The sequence below is a fragment of the Penaeus chinensis genome, chromosome 1 (assembly GCF_019202785.1).
Source record: "Penaeus chinensis breed Huanghai No. 1 chromosome 1, ASM1920278v2, whole genome shotgun sequence".
In the NCBI taxonomy this organism is placed as follows: domain Eukaryota; kingdom Metazoa; phylum Arthropoda; class Malacostraca; order Decapoda; family Penaeidae; genus Penaeus; species Penaeus chinensis.
In genome coordinates, this window is record NC_061819.1 from 39943838 (window position 1) to 39956337 (window position 12500).

General features: G+C 39.5%; 2 protein-coding genes across 3 annotated transcripts in view; one reads left to right on the plus strand and one right to left on the minus strand.

Annotated features, from left to right (window-relative positions):
* The window catches only part of LOC125025435 (glycerol-3-phosphate phosphatase-like), a 4714-nt gene extending 2119 nt beyond the window's left edge, over positions 1 to 2595 (plus strand). The window contains exons 3-6 of the mRNA XM_047613449.1: positions 160 to 297; positions 881 to 1091; positions 1501 to 1642; positions 1795 to 2595. Coding sequence (XP_047469405.1) covers positions 160 to 297; positions 881 to 1091; positions 1501 to 1642; positions 1795 to 1984 — 681 coding nt within the window. The 3' untranslated portion in view covers positions 1985 to 2595. The remainder of the gene's footprint in view (positions 1 to 159; positions 298 to 880; positions 1092 to 1500; positions 1643 to 1794) is intronic.
* Positions 2596 to 7930: 5335 nt separating this feature from the next.
* Positions 7931 to 12500, minus strand: part of LOC125028290 — a 25857-nt gene continuing 21287 nt past the window's right edge. For both annotated transcript variants that reach the window (XM_047617737.1, XM_047617745.1), the window contains exons 2-3: positions 8738 to 9036; positions 7931 to 8229 (exon numbers count right to left, since the gene is read on the minus strand). In XM_047617737.1, coding sequence (XP_047473693.1) covers positions 7996 to 8229; positions 8738 to 9036 — 533 coding nt within the window. In that variant the 3' untranslated portion in view covers positions 7931 to 7995. The remainder of the gene's footprint in view (positions 8230 to 8737; positions 9037 to 12500) is intronic.

Consider the following 12500-nt stretch of genomic DNA (forward strand, 5'->3'; position numbering starts at 1 on the left):
AATTGTTAGTCCTATTTGATATCTGTTTTGTTTTTCCAATATAATGTTGAATCATGATTGCATGCACAAAAGAACAGTTATATAAGTCTGATACCAGGACTTTATGCTTTGGAATTGCTTGTATTTCTTGTAAATTTAGTAAGAATTTATTGCACACAGGAAGAAATTGTCAGTTCGTCCTTTGTGATGGCTCAGTACCTAAAGCAGCAAGGTTTTAACAAGAAGGTGTATGTGGTTGGAACTTCTGGAATGACTGCAGAGCTAGATAATGTTGGTATTGCACACACCGACATCGGGGTAAGACTTAGCAGTGAAACAATGCTGTTCTGATAGATGCTAACTGATCCTTCTTAACATTTTGTGACATTTCTTTAAAATCACTGTATAATGTAAGTACCATTGTATATAGCAAGTCCTTTGGGTACATAGGGATCATACTCCTCTATGTTCATCTGTCCTAGATTTCACTTTTGCTTAGAATCCTTAAATGTACTTGCATTCTTTAAATGCTGTTTCCAGAATGATAGTTCTCAAGTTTCTCTTTACATTTATCTATTGCTTAGGTTGGATAAAAAATCTTCAATTGTGATTCAGAGGTAAAAGTAAAAGAAATGGCTCTTGTGGTTCAGATGATCAAACAAAGTTAATTTAGTTGCTAGGTAGAATAAAACTGCTGTTGTTCATACTCTAGAAATATTGGTCGACTTATAAGTTCTTTATGATATAATCTTATTTGATGATTTTATTACTTAGGAAATAAATATTATCCCTATATAATCAGGTTGTCAAATAAGTCATTAGTTACAAATCTGCAAGAGCTGTGTTAGAATGAGCTCTTGCCGATCCTGCAATGCTGAAATACTCCTGTTCATCCTGACAGCCAGAACCACTCACCGTCAGTCCCTTCAAGCTGCCTGAGACCATGGAGTTAGACCCAGAGGTTGGAGCTGTGGCTGTGGGCTTTGACGCGGATATCAGCTTCCCCAAGATTATGAGAGCTGCATCGCATCTTGAAGACCAAGAATGTCTTTTCGTCGCTACCAATACAGACGAGCGATTCCCAATTTCTGACAGCAAACTTGTATTTCCAGGTGATGAATTGTAGGCTGTTAAGTTACTGTACAGGTCTTGTCTTTGGAGTCCAGTTCAAAAATGTAATTTCTTATTATTCTGTTTTAAATTTAGAGATTCATTGTCATCCTGAAGATGTTATGAATATGGCTAAGTTAAATTTTATAACAAGATACATCCTTATTCAGATATTTTACATGTTTTCCTAGTGTCTTTTTAGTGTTATAACCTCCCAGTCTAGGCCCCTGATGTCTTTTCTAATATTTGATAACAAAAAATATGGAATGAAGGAATTCATCATATGAGTAGAATATTTTGGCGCTTTGACATATGTACTATATTGATGCAGAATACCAATACTCAGGAAATGATAGAAATAAAAGTTAGTGTGAGTTTCTCTTTTTAAATTTTTACTTGCTTACACCTTAGGCACAGGAAGTATTGTGCGCTGCGTTGAAACAGTTGCTGAGCGTCCTCCGTTGATCATGGGTAAACCCTCAGAGAAGATGTTCACTGTAATAAGTGAGAAATACCAGCTCAAGCCTTCACGCACGCTCATGATAGGTGATCGGTAAGCATCGATGTATCCTTTAATAGATTTCATGTTGTGTTCCTTTTGTGATCTTTATCTCTTCAAGTAATAGCCATCTATAACTTTTCTAGATACTATTTTTCAAGTTTGTAATATCTACTCTAATAGTCTTTGCTTGTCTCACTTTACAGCTGTAATACTGACATTCTATTTGGCAAGAACTGTGGCCTGCATACATTGGTGGTGTTGACAGGAGTGACCAAGAAAGAGGACTTGGAATCATGGGCAAAGAGTTCTGATGAAGAGAAGCACCGGCTCTTGGCTGATTATTGCTTACCTCAGCTTGGTGACCTGGTCGACCTGTTGAAAACCATGGAATGATGGAATAATGTCTTAGGAAGTCTGTGAATGAGCATTGAAGCTTGTCAATGGCAGTTTCTGCATTTTATTTTATCTGTATGTGAATACATTGTATTCCTCATCTCAGAAGGTTTAAAAATGTATAAGTCTACTTAAATTATCAGTCTTTCAAAGGTATTACTTACTCAGTTCTAAGTGTATTTTATTCATAAAATAAAAATATAGAGTACATGAACTAGTGAAATGTTTGGTTTCTTTACAGACTCTCTCTTGTATTCTAAGTCAATAATAGTTTCCATTTTTATAGATGTGGTCTTTTTATTTTGCACTATATTCTTTTTTAATTTTGATATGAATTAGATTTTCTGAAAATTATAGAATAACTTCAAGTGATTTAAGATTATACAAGTATCAATGATTATGTTAATAGGTAGTTATAATGTAAAGAAGTTATCATAAAAATGTTTCTTAAACTAATTATGTGCAGTGGAGAAATATATTTTCAAAACAACATGGAATAAACTAAGTATGTGCAGACCTAGAGAAATATATAGTTAGAACTACATGGAATAAAATGTCACAGACATCTTTAAAAAGACAAAGTGCAATATAAATATATTATTATCAGGTAATGGTGTGTTTAATTTGCCCCTTTTCTTTAACATATATGCATTATTCAGTATGGTGGGTTTTAAACAGAATACAACATTTAAAGTTGTTTAGAACCAGACAGTAATGAGTAATAAATAAATTTATTAATGAGAAACTCTGTGCAAACCTACTTGACCCTTGCCCTGAAATGTAGACGAGTTAAATATTCTTATTCTGTTTCCAAGTTTTTCTAAAACTGATAAATGCCGTGTCTTTAATTTTTGATGAATGATACTTCTTTGCCAACACTGCAATTTTTAGAGGACAGTGCTTGGTACACTTCAGAGTTTCTTTTACCTAATTTTGATAAACCCTTGTTGCTATATAGGAATTCTTTGCCTCGAGGCCAAGGTTTGTGTTTATATTCAAGAGTTGGTTTTAATGCTACCCTTTGTACGTAGCATTTTTAGTTTTTCTAGAAGTCCCAATTCCAATGACAGCATTTATGATTGTGTACTGACTTCACAAATTTGCATTCAAGAGAATGATAGGAAATCGTGCTTTATTTTTATAGGTGATTTTAATGCTCACCATCCAGGCTGCTGAATTGTGTCCCCAACTAACTAACATGGCATTTCTGCCTTAGATTTCTCAGATGTCCCCCCCCCCCCCAATCCCTTGCCCGTTGTTGTCGTGGGGGGGCTTAGGAGGCGGGGACTGGGACCCAATGCTGGGGAACTCCCCAACCTTGGGACTCAGCCCTCGACTCAACAAATTTTGCATGGTCTTTTTTTTCCCCCTCCTACTTTTTCCTTTCTGTCCTTTTACCTTCTACTATCCACTTCCTAAGGTGTGAGACCCGTGCTGAAAGGATGAAAGGCTGACTTTGTGCCAGTCCTGAACGGCCTGAGGGAGCCATGGGCACGGTATTCCCCTGCTTTAGTTGTCTAGCCCTTACCCCTCAAGCGACCCTGAGGGGTGGACCGTTTCTCTCCCCAACATACTCCAGGCTTATTATGGCCAACAGTGAATAACCATTAACCATTAACCATTAACCATACCATTATTAGAGGCAATGAGGCTTGCCTCTTCATCAAATAGCTCCACCAATTCAAACTCGCCCGATTCCCTGACCCCAGGCTCTCCTTTGACCACGGCTCTGAACACTACAACTAATACCCCCTCCTCAATGCCGACTAGTACAGTATCCACCCTAATCAACACCCCAGGAGACATTTCTACTCCCAACATGCTCAACTTCAACAACTATACCCCCACAACCTTCTTCATCAACTACCCCATCCTCCCTTATTACTACCTTACAACCTTATTGTCCACCTCCCCATAACACTACCTCCCTCAACACTACTCCCTCTTCCACATGCCCCCGTCCCTCTACTACCCCCATCTCTACAAAATTCTTAAATAATCTATTTAGCCCAGCCAAATGGGACCGATTTTTCGTGAGCCCTCCCACAACTTCTCACACTTTCTGCTTTGACAACCTGTTTTCATTCCTCAAATACATATACATTCTTCACTTGATCTAACCCCTATACATTACCTTACCCAACCCTAACCCATTTACTCGTCAATTCCTTTGCCCAGCTTTGACAACTAATCACTAACTCAACCACCCTTCACTACCATTTACTATAGTGCTACATGACCTTAGATGTCTAGCACATTTATTTTGCTTTTAACCATTAACCATTAACCATTCTCAGATGTTGGGTGTGAGCAGTTAGTTCGTGGGGGCAACTCACGGGAGTGGTAATCTTTTGATTTTTTTTTAACTGATGTGAGATGGGTAATTAATGTAGAGTCCATCGTACCAATTGGCTCTTCTTACCACCATAGTCTAACTTGTGAGATCGAGCTGGACTTTCCGGTACTAGATTTTACCCTAACTATACAAGTCTTCTTAAAGTCTAGAATTAATTGGGATGGCATCTACCAGGATTTTAATAGCATTGTTTGGCGAGATGTTTATAATGCTCCAAGTCCTGTTTATGCTCTGTATTTGTTCTTGTTGGACATCATAACGAGGTTTGTACCCAGCAAAACTTAAATTTCATTCACATGATAAAGTATGGTTTTAGGAACAATGTCACCAGGCTTATAGTGACAAACAAACTGCTTATAATCTCTAGTCTGCTAACCACACTCGTCCTTGTTGGGAGAATTATGTTGCCATGCGAAATACAGCAACTAATGTTTATAAGGAGGTAAATCAGAAATGATGCTTATTTGAAAGAAGTTCTCTCAGAAGCATCACAGCCTCAGAAATGGTGGTCAAGAGCATCTCTGCTTGGTGTTGTCCTCCAGTAATGAAGCCTGATGGTAGTGCTGCTTATAGTCCAATTGAGAAAGCTACCTTGCTGGCAGAATGCTTTGATTCAAAACAAACTTAGAAGATAATATAAATATAATATATATATATATACATACATATATATATTATTAAGGCACATTTGGTGATTCGAACCACCGATCGCGAATTCGAATCTGGCGTCGTATGGCGAGTGGGTTAAAAAAAAAAAACCAAAAAAAAACAACATATATATACCTATACATATATATATATATATATATATATATATATATATATATATATATATATATATGAGTGTATGTGTGTGTATAAGTGTGTGTGTGTGTGTGTATACATACATACATACACACACACACACACACACACACATATATATATATATATATATATATATATATATATATATATACATATACATACATACGCACAGTAAATACATATGTGTAAATAAACGTGTAAATCTCTCCAGATAACTGAGTGAATTCTTTTTCTTTATTAATTCCCTAACCTTCTCAGAGTGTGGCACCCTTTAAACCCACTAAGAAGGTTGCCCAGAAACTACATTGTGTTTGGGACCACTGGTATTTTACATTAGTTATTATATGGACGCGACTATGTAGAAAAGATACATACAACTGGGTTTCTTTATCCATGATGAAAATAAACCTTCTCGTGTCCATCCCCGTCAGTCGATAACTGTTACGGATTTCGAACTTACGAGATGTACTCAAACCTGGCTTTTTTTCTGCTCGTTACTTTAAAGATTTATAAACTACTATTATTCAAAAGATCTTAGTGTTATTGCCAAGTGCCCATAGTCTTTCATAATGAATAATGAAGCTCTCGTTATGACGATTAACCTCTGTTGTTATACGAAGTTGCCTGCGGGAATATGCCAGTCAGTGTATATAAAAATGACAGGGAAACTAATCTGAATATAGGTATAAATCTAAGACTATCATGCAGATTAGGTTCCTGAATTTGTTTATTCAGCGATTCAACACCCATGCACTCGTCATTATCCTTGTTTCCCATGAAGAAAAACAGGAGCGAATTCGGTCTCTACTTCATAGCATGGGTACTTTGCTAAACCAGAGAAAGGAGTGAGAAAAAATATTTTACATTTGATCCTTTATTTTATAAATAAGGCCGTGTACCTTTATTTAACGTATTATCTGACTGTTTATATATATATATATATATATATATATATATATAATATATGTATGTGTGCGTGTATATATATATATATATATATATATATATATGTGTGTGTGTGTGTGTGTGTGTGTGTGTGTGTGTGTGTATATACACACACACACACACACACACACATATATACATAAAAGAAAATTTTTCCGGCGTGTCTCTATTTATGTGAAAAATGTAAGCCCTAATAATTTTACAATTACTCATTCCATGTATTCATGATAAATGAATGTACTGTGTACTCAAATATGAAGTGATATATGATTCTTGTTACAGCACAGACAGTCCTGATTACGTTATGGATCAGATAAGTGACTAGAAAGATCATGTGAACAATGAGTCACATGTTTGCGGTTACTTGATATAGTTAAAATAAACATATAAACATTTTGCTTAACTTTGTGGTTGGAATTTACGACCACAGTAAAGTAACTGTTAGTGATAAGATACAAATTAAGATTAATATACCTTGTTAAAAAATCATAACTATATTATGCAAAGACATGACTTGCTCCTTTTGTACAATAATGACTAGATATAATAATTCCTATATATTCATTTGTCAACTGCAACTAATTCTTACACCTGGTGGGTTTTTCCATGGTGACTGACAATGAGTCTTGATTTTCACGTAACTGACATAATATTTACAAGTATCTGATACATCAGAAGTAGGTAAATTCAAGCTGTCTAAAGAGATGAACCAATTATTTAAATCAATACCCATACCATATGATATAAAGTCTTTCAAAGTGCATAGATAAATCATGCACTTTGTATCTATTAGTCAACTTCTTGTTTTACAAGTGGACGGAATGGCCATACATTCCGGATGCGAAGAAATCATCAGCGAGAGGATCTTGTTTATCGGAAAATAATCCTTTACACATGCCTCCAGTTGCTAACCGAGGATGATGAAGGATGAAGCCCATATATTAGGGATGAAGAAAAGAGGTAATGGTAATTCAATAAATCTGACAACTGTTGAATAGGAGACGCAAACTGAAGCAAGGCTCGCCTAAAAAAAAAGAGAATGAGGACATTAAGGTATAGATAAGATAAGCATAGAGAGAGAGAGAGAGAATGAGAGAGTGAGAGAGAGAGAGAGAGAGAGAGAGAGAGAGAGAGAGAGAGAGAGAGAGAGAGAGAAGAGAGAGAGGGGGGGGGGGGGAGGGAGGGGGAGGGAGAGGGAGAGGGAGAGGGAGAGGGAGAGGAGAGGGAGAGGGAGAGAGAGAAAGAAGAGGGAGGGAGTGAGGGAGAGAGGGAGGGAGAGAGAGAGAGAGAGAGAGAGAGAGAGAGAGAGAGAGAGAGAGAGAGAGAGAGAGAGAGAGAGAGAGAAAGAGAGGAAGGGAGGGAGGGGGAGGGGGAGGGGGAAGGGGAGGGGGGAGGGAGGGGGGGAGGGGGGAGGGAGAGGGAGAGAGAAAAAGAAGAGGGAGGGAGTGAGGGAAAGAGGGAGGGAGAGAGAGAGAGAGAGAAGAGAGAGGGGGAGGGAGAGCGGAGAGGGAGAGGGAGAAGGAAAGGGAGGGAGGGAGGGAGAGGGAGAGAGAGAAAGAAGAGGGAGGGAGTGAGGGAAAGAGGGAGGGAGAGAGAGAGAGAGAGAAGAGAGGGAGAGGGAGAGCGGAGAGGGAGAGGGAGAAGGAAAGGGAGGGAGGGAGGGAAAAGGAGAGGGAGGGAGAGAGAGAGAGAGAGAGAGAGAGAGAGAGAGAGAGAGAGAGAGAGAGAGAGAGAGAGAGAGAGAGAGAGAGGAGAGAGAGAGGAGAGAGAGAGAGAGAGAGAGAGAGAGAGAGAGAGAGAGAGAGAGAGAGAGAGAGAGAGAGAGAGAGAGAGAGAGACAGGCAGACAGACTAACAAACAGGGACAGAGACAAAATTAAATCGAAGAGCAGCCAAAACACGCCTTAAAAGAGAGAGAAACAGAGGAGAGCGAGACACCAGCTAACAACCACTCTGCTAACGTGGGGAATGGACGCTAAACTCTCCGGGTACATGTCATTACAACCGTGGCTGTTACAACACTGAGCACACGACTCGAAGTTTATCCCGAAGCCTTTGGGTCGACAGCCGTAATAACACTCGTCCGTGCACTCCCTCGTGAGTAATATCAGGATCCCGTTGACTTCTGTTCTCTCTGCCTGTGGGGGAAAAAGGGTAAAATACGTATTTCAGATTGGTTTTGATGGGTAAGGTTCGGGTGAGATTGATTATTGTGGTGTTGATAAGAGTATGAAAATCGGTTGTGTTGCTTTCGGATTTATATGATGGTTTGGAAACGGGCATAATTTTTTTTTTTTTTTTCAAGAACATTGATATTTATAGGGATGTCGATATTTACTGCTACAATTATTATTAATGAATTAATGTTATATTACCTATTCAGTGCTTCTCATGCTGACGGGAAAGAATGACTGAATCGCTGTCTGTTCACAATCTTTATCAATGTGCAACACGGAAGCAAAATAAAAAACGATTACAGGTTGGTAATAAAACAGTAGACTGATAACAAGGTAGCATTGATAATGATACGACGCATTGCAAGTAAAATCGATGAGAAAAAGAAAGAAAGAAAAAAACAGACAACACAACCAGACAGCCTACACCAAGATCAACGAAAGGCCAACTCAAGGTGAACGGGAGACCCACCCTGCAGTACTTATCATTGGGTCCGCACGCCACCAGATAATCGGGATTCACGGTGAGACCCGAATGGCGTCCGAGGCAAGGGTGGTCCCACTTGTAGTTCCTCGGCCTGAAGTCCAGCTTGCACGAGTAACAGGTGAGGTTCCCCGGTTCCACGCGCCCTGAGGAACGGCACGGCCCCAGGTCTCGCTGGCTCAGGGCGCTGCCGTTAAGAGGAGGGGGCTGGAAGTCTCGTCTTGGGTCGTAACTAGGAGCTTCGAGACCGAGGTTGTTCGGGTCTGGCGGAGGAAAGCCATTTCGGTCTACGAGAGAGAGGGAAGGAGAATAAAAGAAATAGATAAACGGGTAGATGAATTGATACCTAATAATACATGATAGATAAGTAAGTGTTGTAAATAAATAAATGAATTGGGTAATTGGATAGATAAATAAATGGAGGAACAGATAAAGCAATAAATTTATTTTGAAAGGGTTTTGACTAAATAACTGCCAGGGTTAGTCATCCGAATAACCGCTCTGCAAACCTCAGAAAGGACATCATTCGAGCAACACTAATTGGTGACTAACGACGCTGTGTTGCCAGAATCTTGCTAGCGTGCAATTGCAAGGAAAGTTAAACACTGAGGGATAAAAACTGCGGCATTACAAACGGTCAGAGAAATGGGAAGGGGTATTTTTGCTGTAGAAATGCATATTAACACGCGTGCTCTTATATAACGTATATTTATAAGTGTGTGTATGTGTGTGTGTGTGTGTGTGTGTGTGTGTGTGTGTGTGTGTGTGTGTGTGTGTGTGTGTGTGTGTGTGTGTATGTGTGTGTTACTGTCAATATACATTTATATCTAATAGCAAAACAGGCAACCAAAATCTACATGAAATACAAAGTTATTCGGCTAACTATGTGATTTCGAAAATCTAAAATGAATGTAAACAGAAAATTCCCCATAGATAATTTCTCTCATAATTATTTAAGGAATATCCCTCGCATTCCTACACACACAAAAAAAACAAAGACTATCCCACACAAAACAAATAAATTCTCTCAAATTACTTTTATCAAGAGACGAAAATCATCGACTTACCATAATCTTAACTAAGCCAAAGAAACGTAAATCAATCGACTTATTTTCTCACTGGAGAAACACACACCGCTATGAAACATTACATAACAGTCACGCTGGCCACCCTAAGCTCATAACCACCCCTAGAGCACTAAGCAGGAGTTAGCAGAACCTAACCTAACCCTGAGTGGCCACGGAGGGCGCGGTCGAACAGGAGCAGAAAGTTATCGCGCCTTTACACGTAATGCCCAAGCTCGCTACCCAGGGGACAGGCCTGAGCGCTGGGACGTGGGCGACTGTGTCCTCAGCGTGGATGTCCTTGACCGAGAGGAGTTTACTGAATTAAAGAAGAAATAGATCAATCAAATGAATGAATAAAGCAATGGATAAATATATAAAAGATAAATGAAGGAAATAAATAGATATTTAGATGATTAAATAAGTAAATACATGACTGCAAGGGACAGGCCTGAGCGCTGGGACATGGGTGACTGTATCTTCAGCGTGGATGCCCTTGACCGAGAGCCGTTTACTAAATAATAATAAAAAAGATAGATAGATACATCATATAAGTGAATGAATAAATGAGTAGATAGATATAATAAAGATAAATAAAGGAAATAAATAGATAAATAGATAAATAAACAGATATATGAATGCAACGTATACTCAGGGTGGATGGCCGGCCATAACCGAGACCTCTTTGCTAAAAAAAAAAAAGAAAAAAAAAAAAAAAAAAAAAATCATTAATAACTAAGTAAACAAACAAATAAAATAAATGAATAAAAGATACAAAATGCAAATGGTTTTATTTCGGCGGGAATGAAGAAGGTAGCAGACGCATATTAATTTAACTCGTTGGGAAGGAAAACGATTATTTGATGATACAGATAACACTTTCATTGTGATGACAGTGTTTCCAACATTACAAGTGCATTCATTCAGAAGATGCAATTATATTCGTCACCGACGAATTGTTAATTCTTATTGCAGTGAAAAGCTGTCCGTATAAATTATTACAAGAAACAGATTGCATTCGGATTTCGAAAAAAAAAACATAATCCTTAGATCGTATTCAACTTACTTGAAATGTATATAAAATTGCATTAACTATTATAGATAAGTGCATTCAGGAACAGATGAAAATAACTAAATCAAAACAGAGGTATTTAGCATATACAATTTCTTGCATTGCTGTAAATTCTCTATCAGTTTCGACAATATTGACCATCTGAATAAAGGAGTAAGTTTAATCTGGAAAAAAAAGGTTTACGGTTAAAGAATTGCATGCAAGAAACACGCAGTTGAAAATGAGGACACATCTATCTTATTACAGGGTAGAAGAAAAGAGGTCATTATATCACGGCGTAGCTATTTAACCATGAAGGGGGTCGAAGGGGGGTCGCTATTTTACCGCGGAGGGAGTGAAGGGGGGGGGGTCGCTATTTTATCGCGAAGGGGAAGGAATTTCTTTACCACGGGAAGGGGGAAGGGGGGGGGGGGGCAAAGTCATCATTGCGCCCCAAGTGTTCTGAGAATCACGGCGGGGGAAGGGGAGGGGGGGAGGAGGTACGGGGGCTGCCACGAGCAATAAATTCAAGACTCTATTAAGTCTAGCTTTTGTATTCCCTCCGACAGCATATATCATCTGTACAGTTAGGATAATTTATAACATTAATCTCTGAAGCGGTGATGGAGGAGAGGTGGCAGTGCGAGGGACTGCCCCCCCCCCCCCCCATTCAGTCTTTCTGGTCTCCCTTTCTGGCACTCTTTACGCGACTCCGTAGGAAATTCTTGTGTGTGTTTGCCTTTATCTCTCTCACTTTCTTTTCCCTCTCTCTCTCTCTCTCTCTCCCTCCCTCTCTCTCTCTCTCTCTCTCTCTCTCTCTCTCTCTCTCTTTCTCTCTCTCTCGCTCTCTCTCTCTCTCTCTCTCTCTCCCTCCCTCTCTCTCTCTCTCTCTCTCTCTCTCTCTCTCTCTCTCTCTCTCTCTCTCTCTCTCCTCTCTCTCTCTCTCTCTCTCTCTCTCTCTCTTTCTCTCTCTCTCGCTCTCTCTCTCTCTCTCTCTCTCTCCCTCCCTCTCTCTCTCTCTCTCTCTCTCTCTCTCTCTCTCTCTCTCTCTCTCTCTCTCTCTCTCTCTCTCTCTCTCTCTCTCTCTCTCTCTCTCTCTCTCTCTCTCTCTCCTCTCTCTCTCTCTCTCTCTCTCTCTCTCTCTCTCTCTCTCTCTCTCTCTCTCTCTCTCTCTCTCTCTCTCTCTCTCCCTCTCTCTCTCTCTCTCTCTCTCTCTCTCTCTCTCTCTCTCTCTCTCTCTCTCTTTCTCTCTCTCTCTCTCTCTCTCTCTCTCTCATTGTGGCAAGTGCGAGGCTTCGGCTGGGGTGCGATCTTCCCAGTGCCAACACTCTACACCATCATTGTCTGGAGTGCCCCGTAGTAAAGGACTTGCTACCCCAGGGACAAGATCCCATTTATGTTTGTAAATACTTACTGCATGGTGATAAATTAGACACTATTCTTGTGAGTCATCCACATTTTGGTGGAGATTAGCCTTTAATTTTGGTTTCTGCGCGCGCGCGTGTGTGTATGTGTGTATGTGTGTGTGTGTGAGTGCGAGAGAGAATGTGAGTATGCATATTCATATAAATATGTGTGTATATATATAGTTAACAACGTGCCCTGCGAGACACGGTCATGCACATTTTGTACTTCT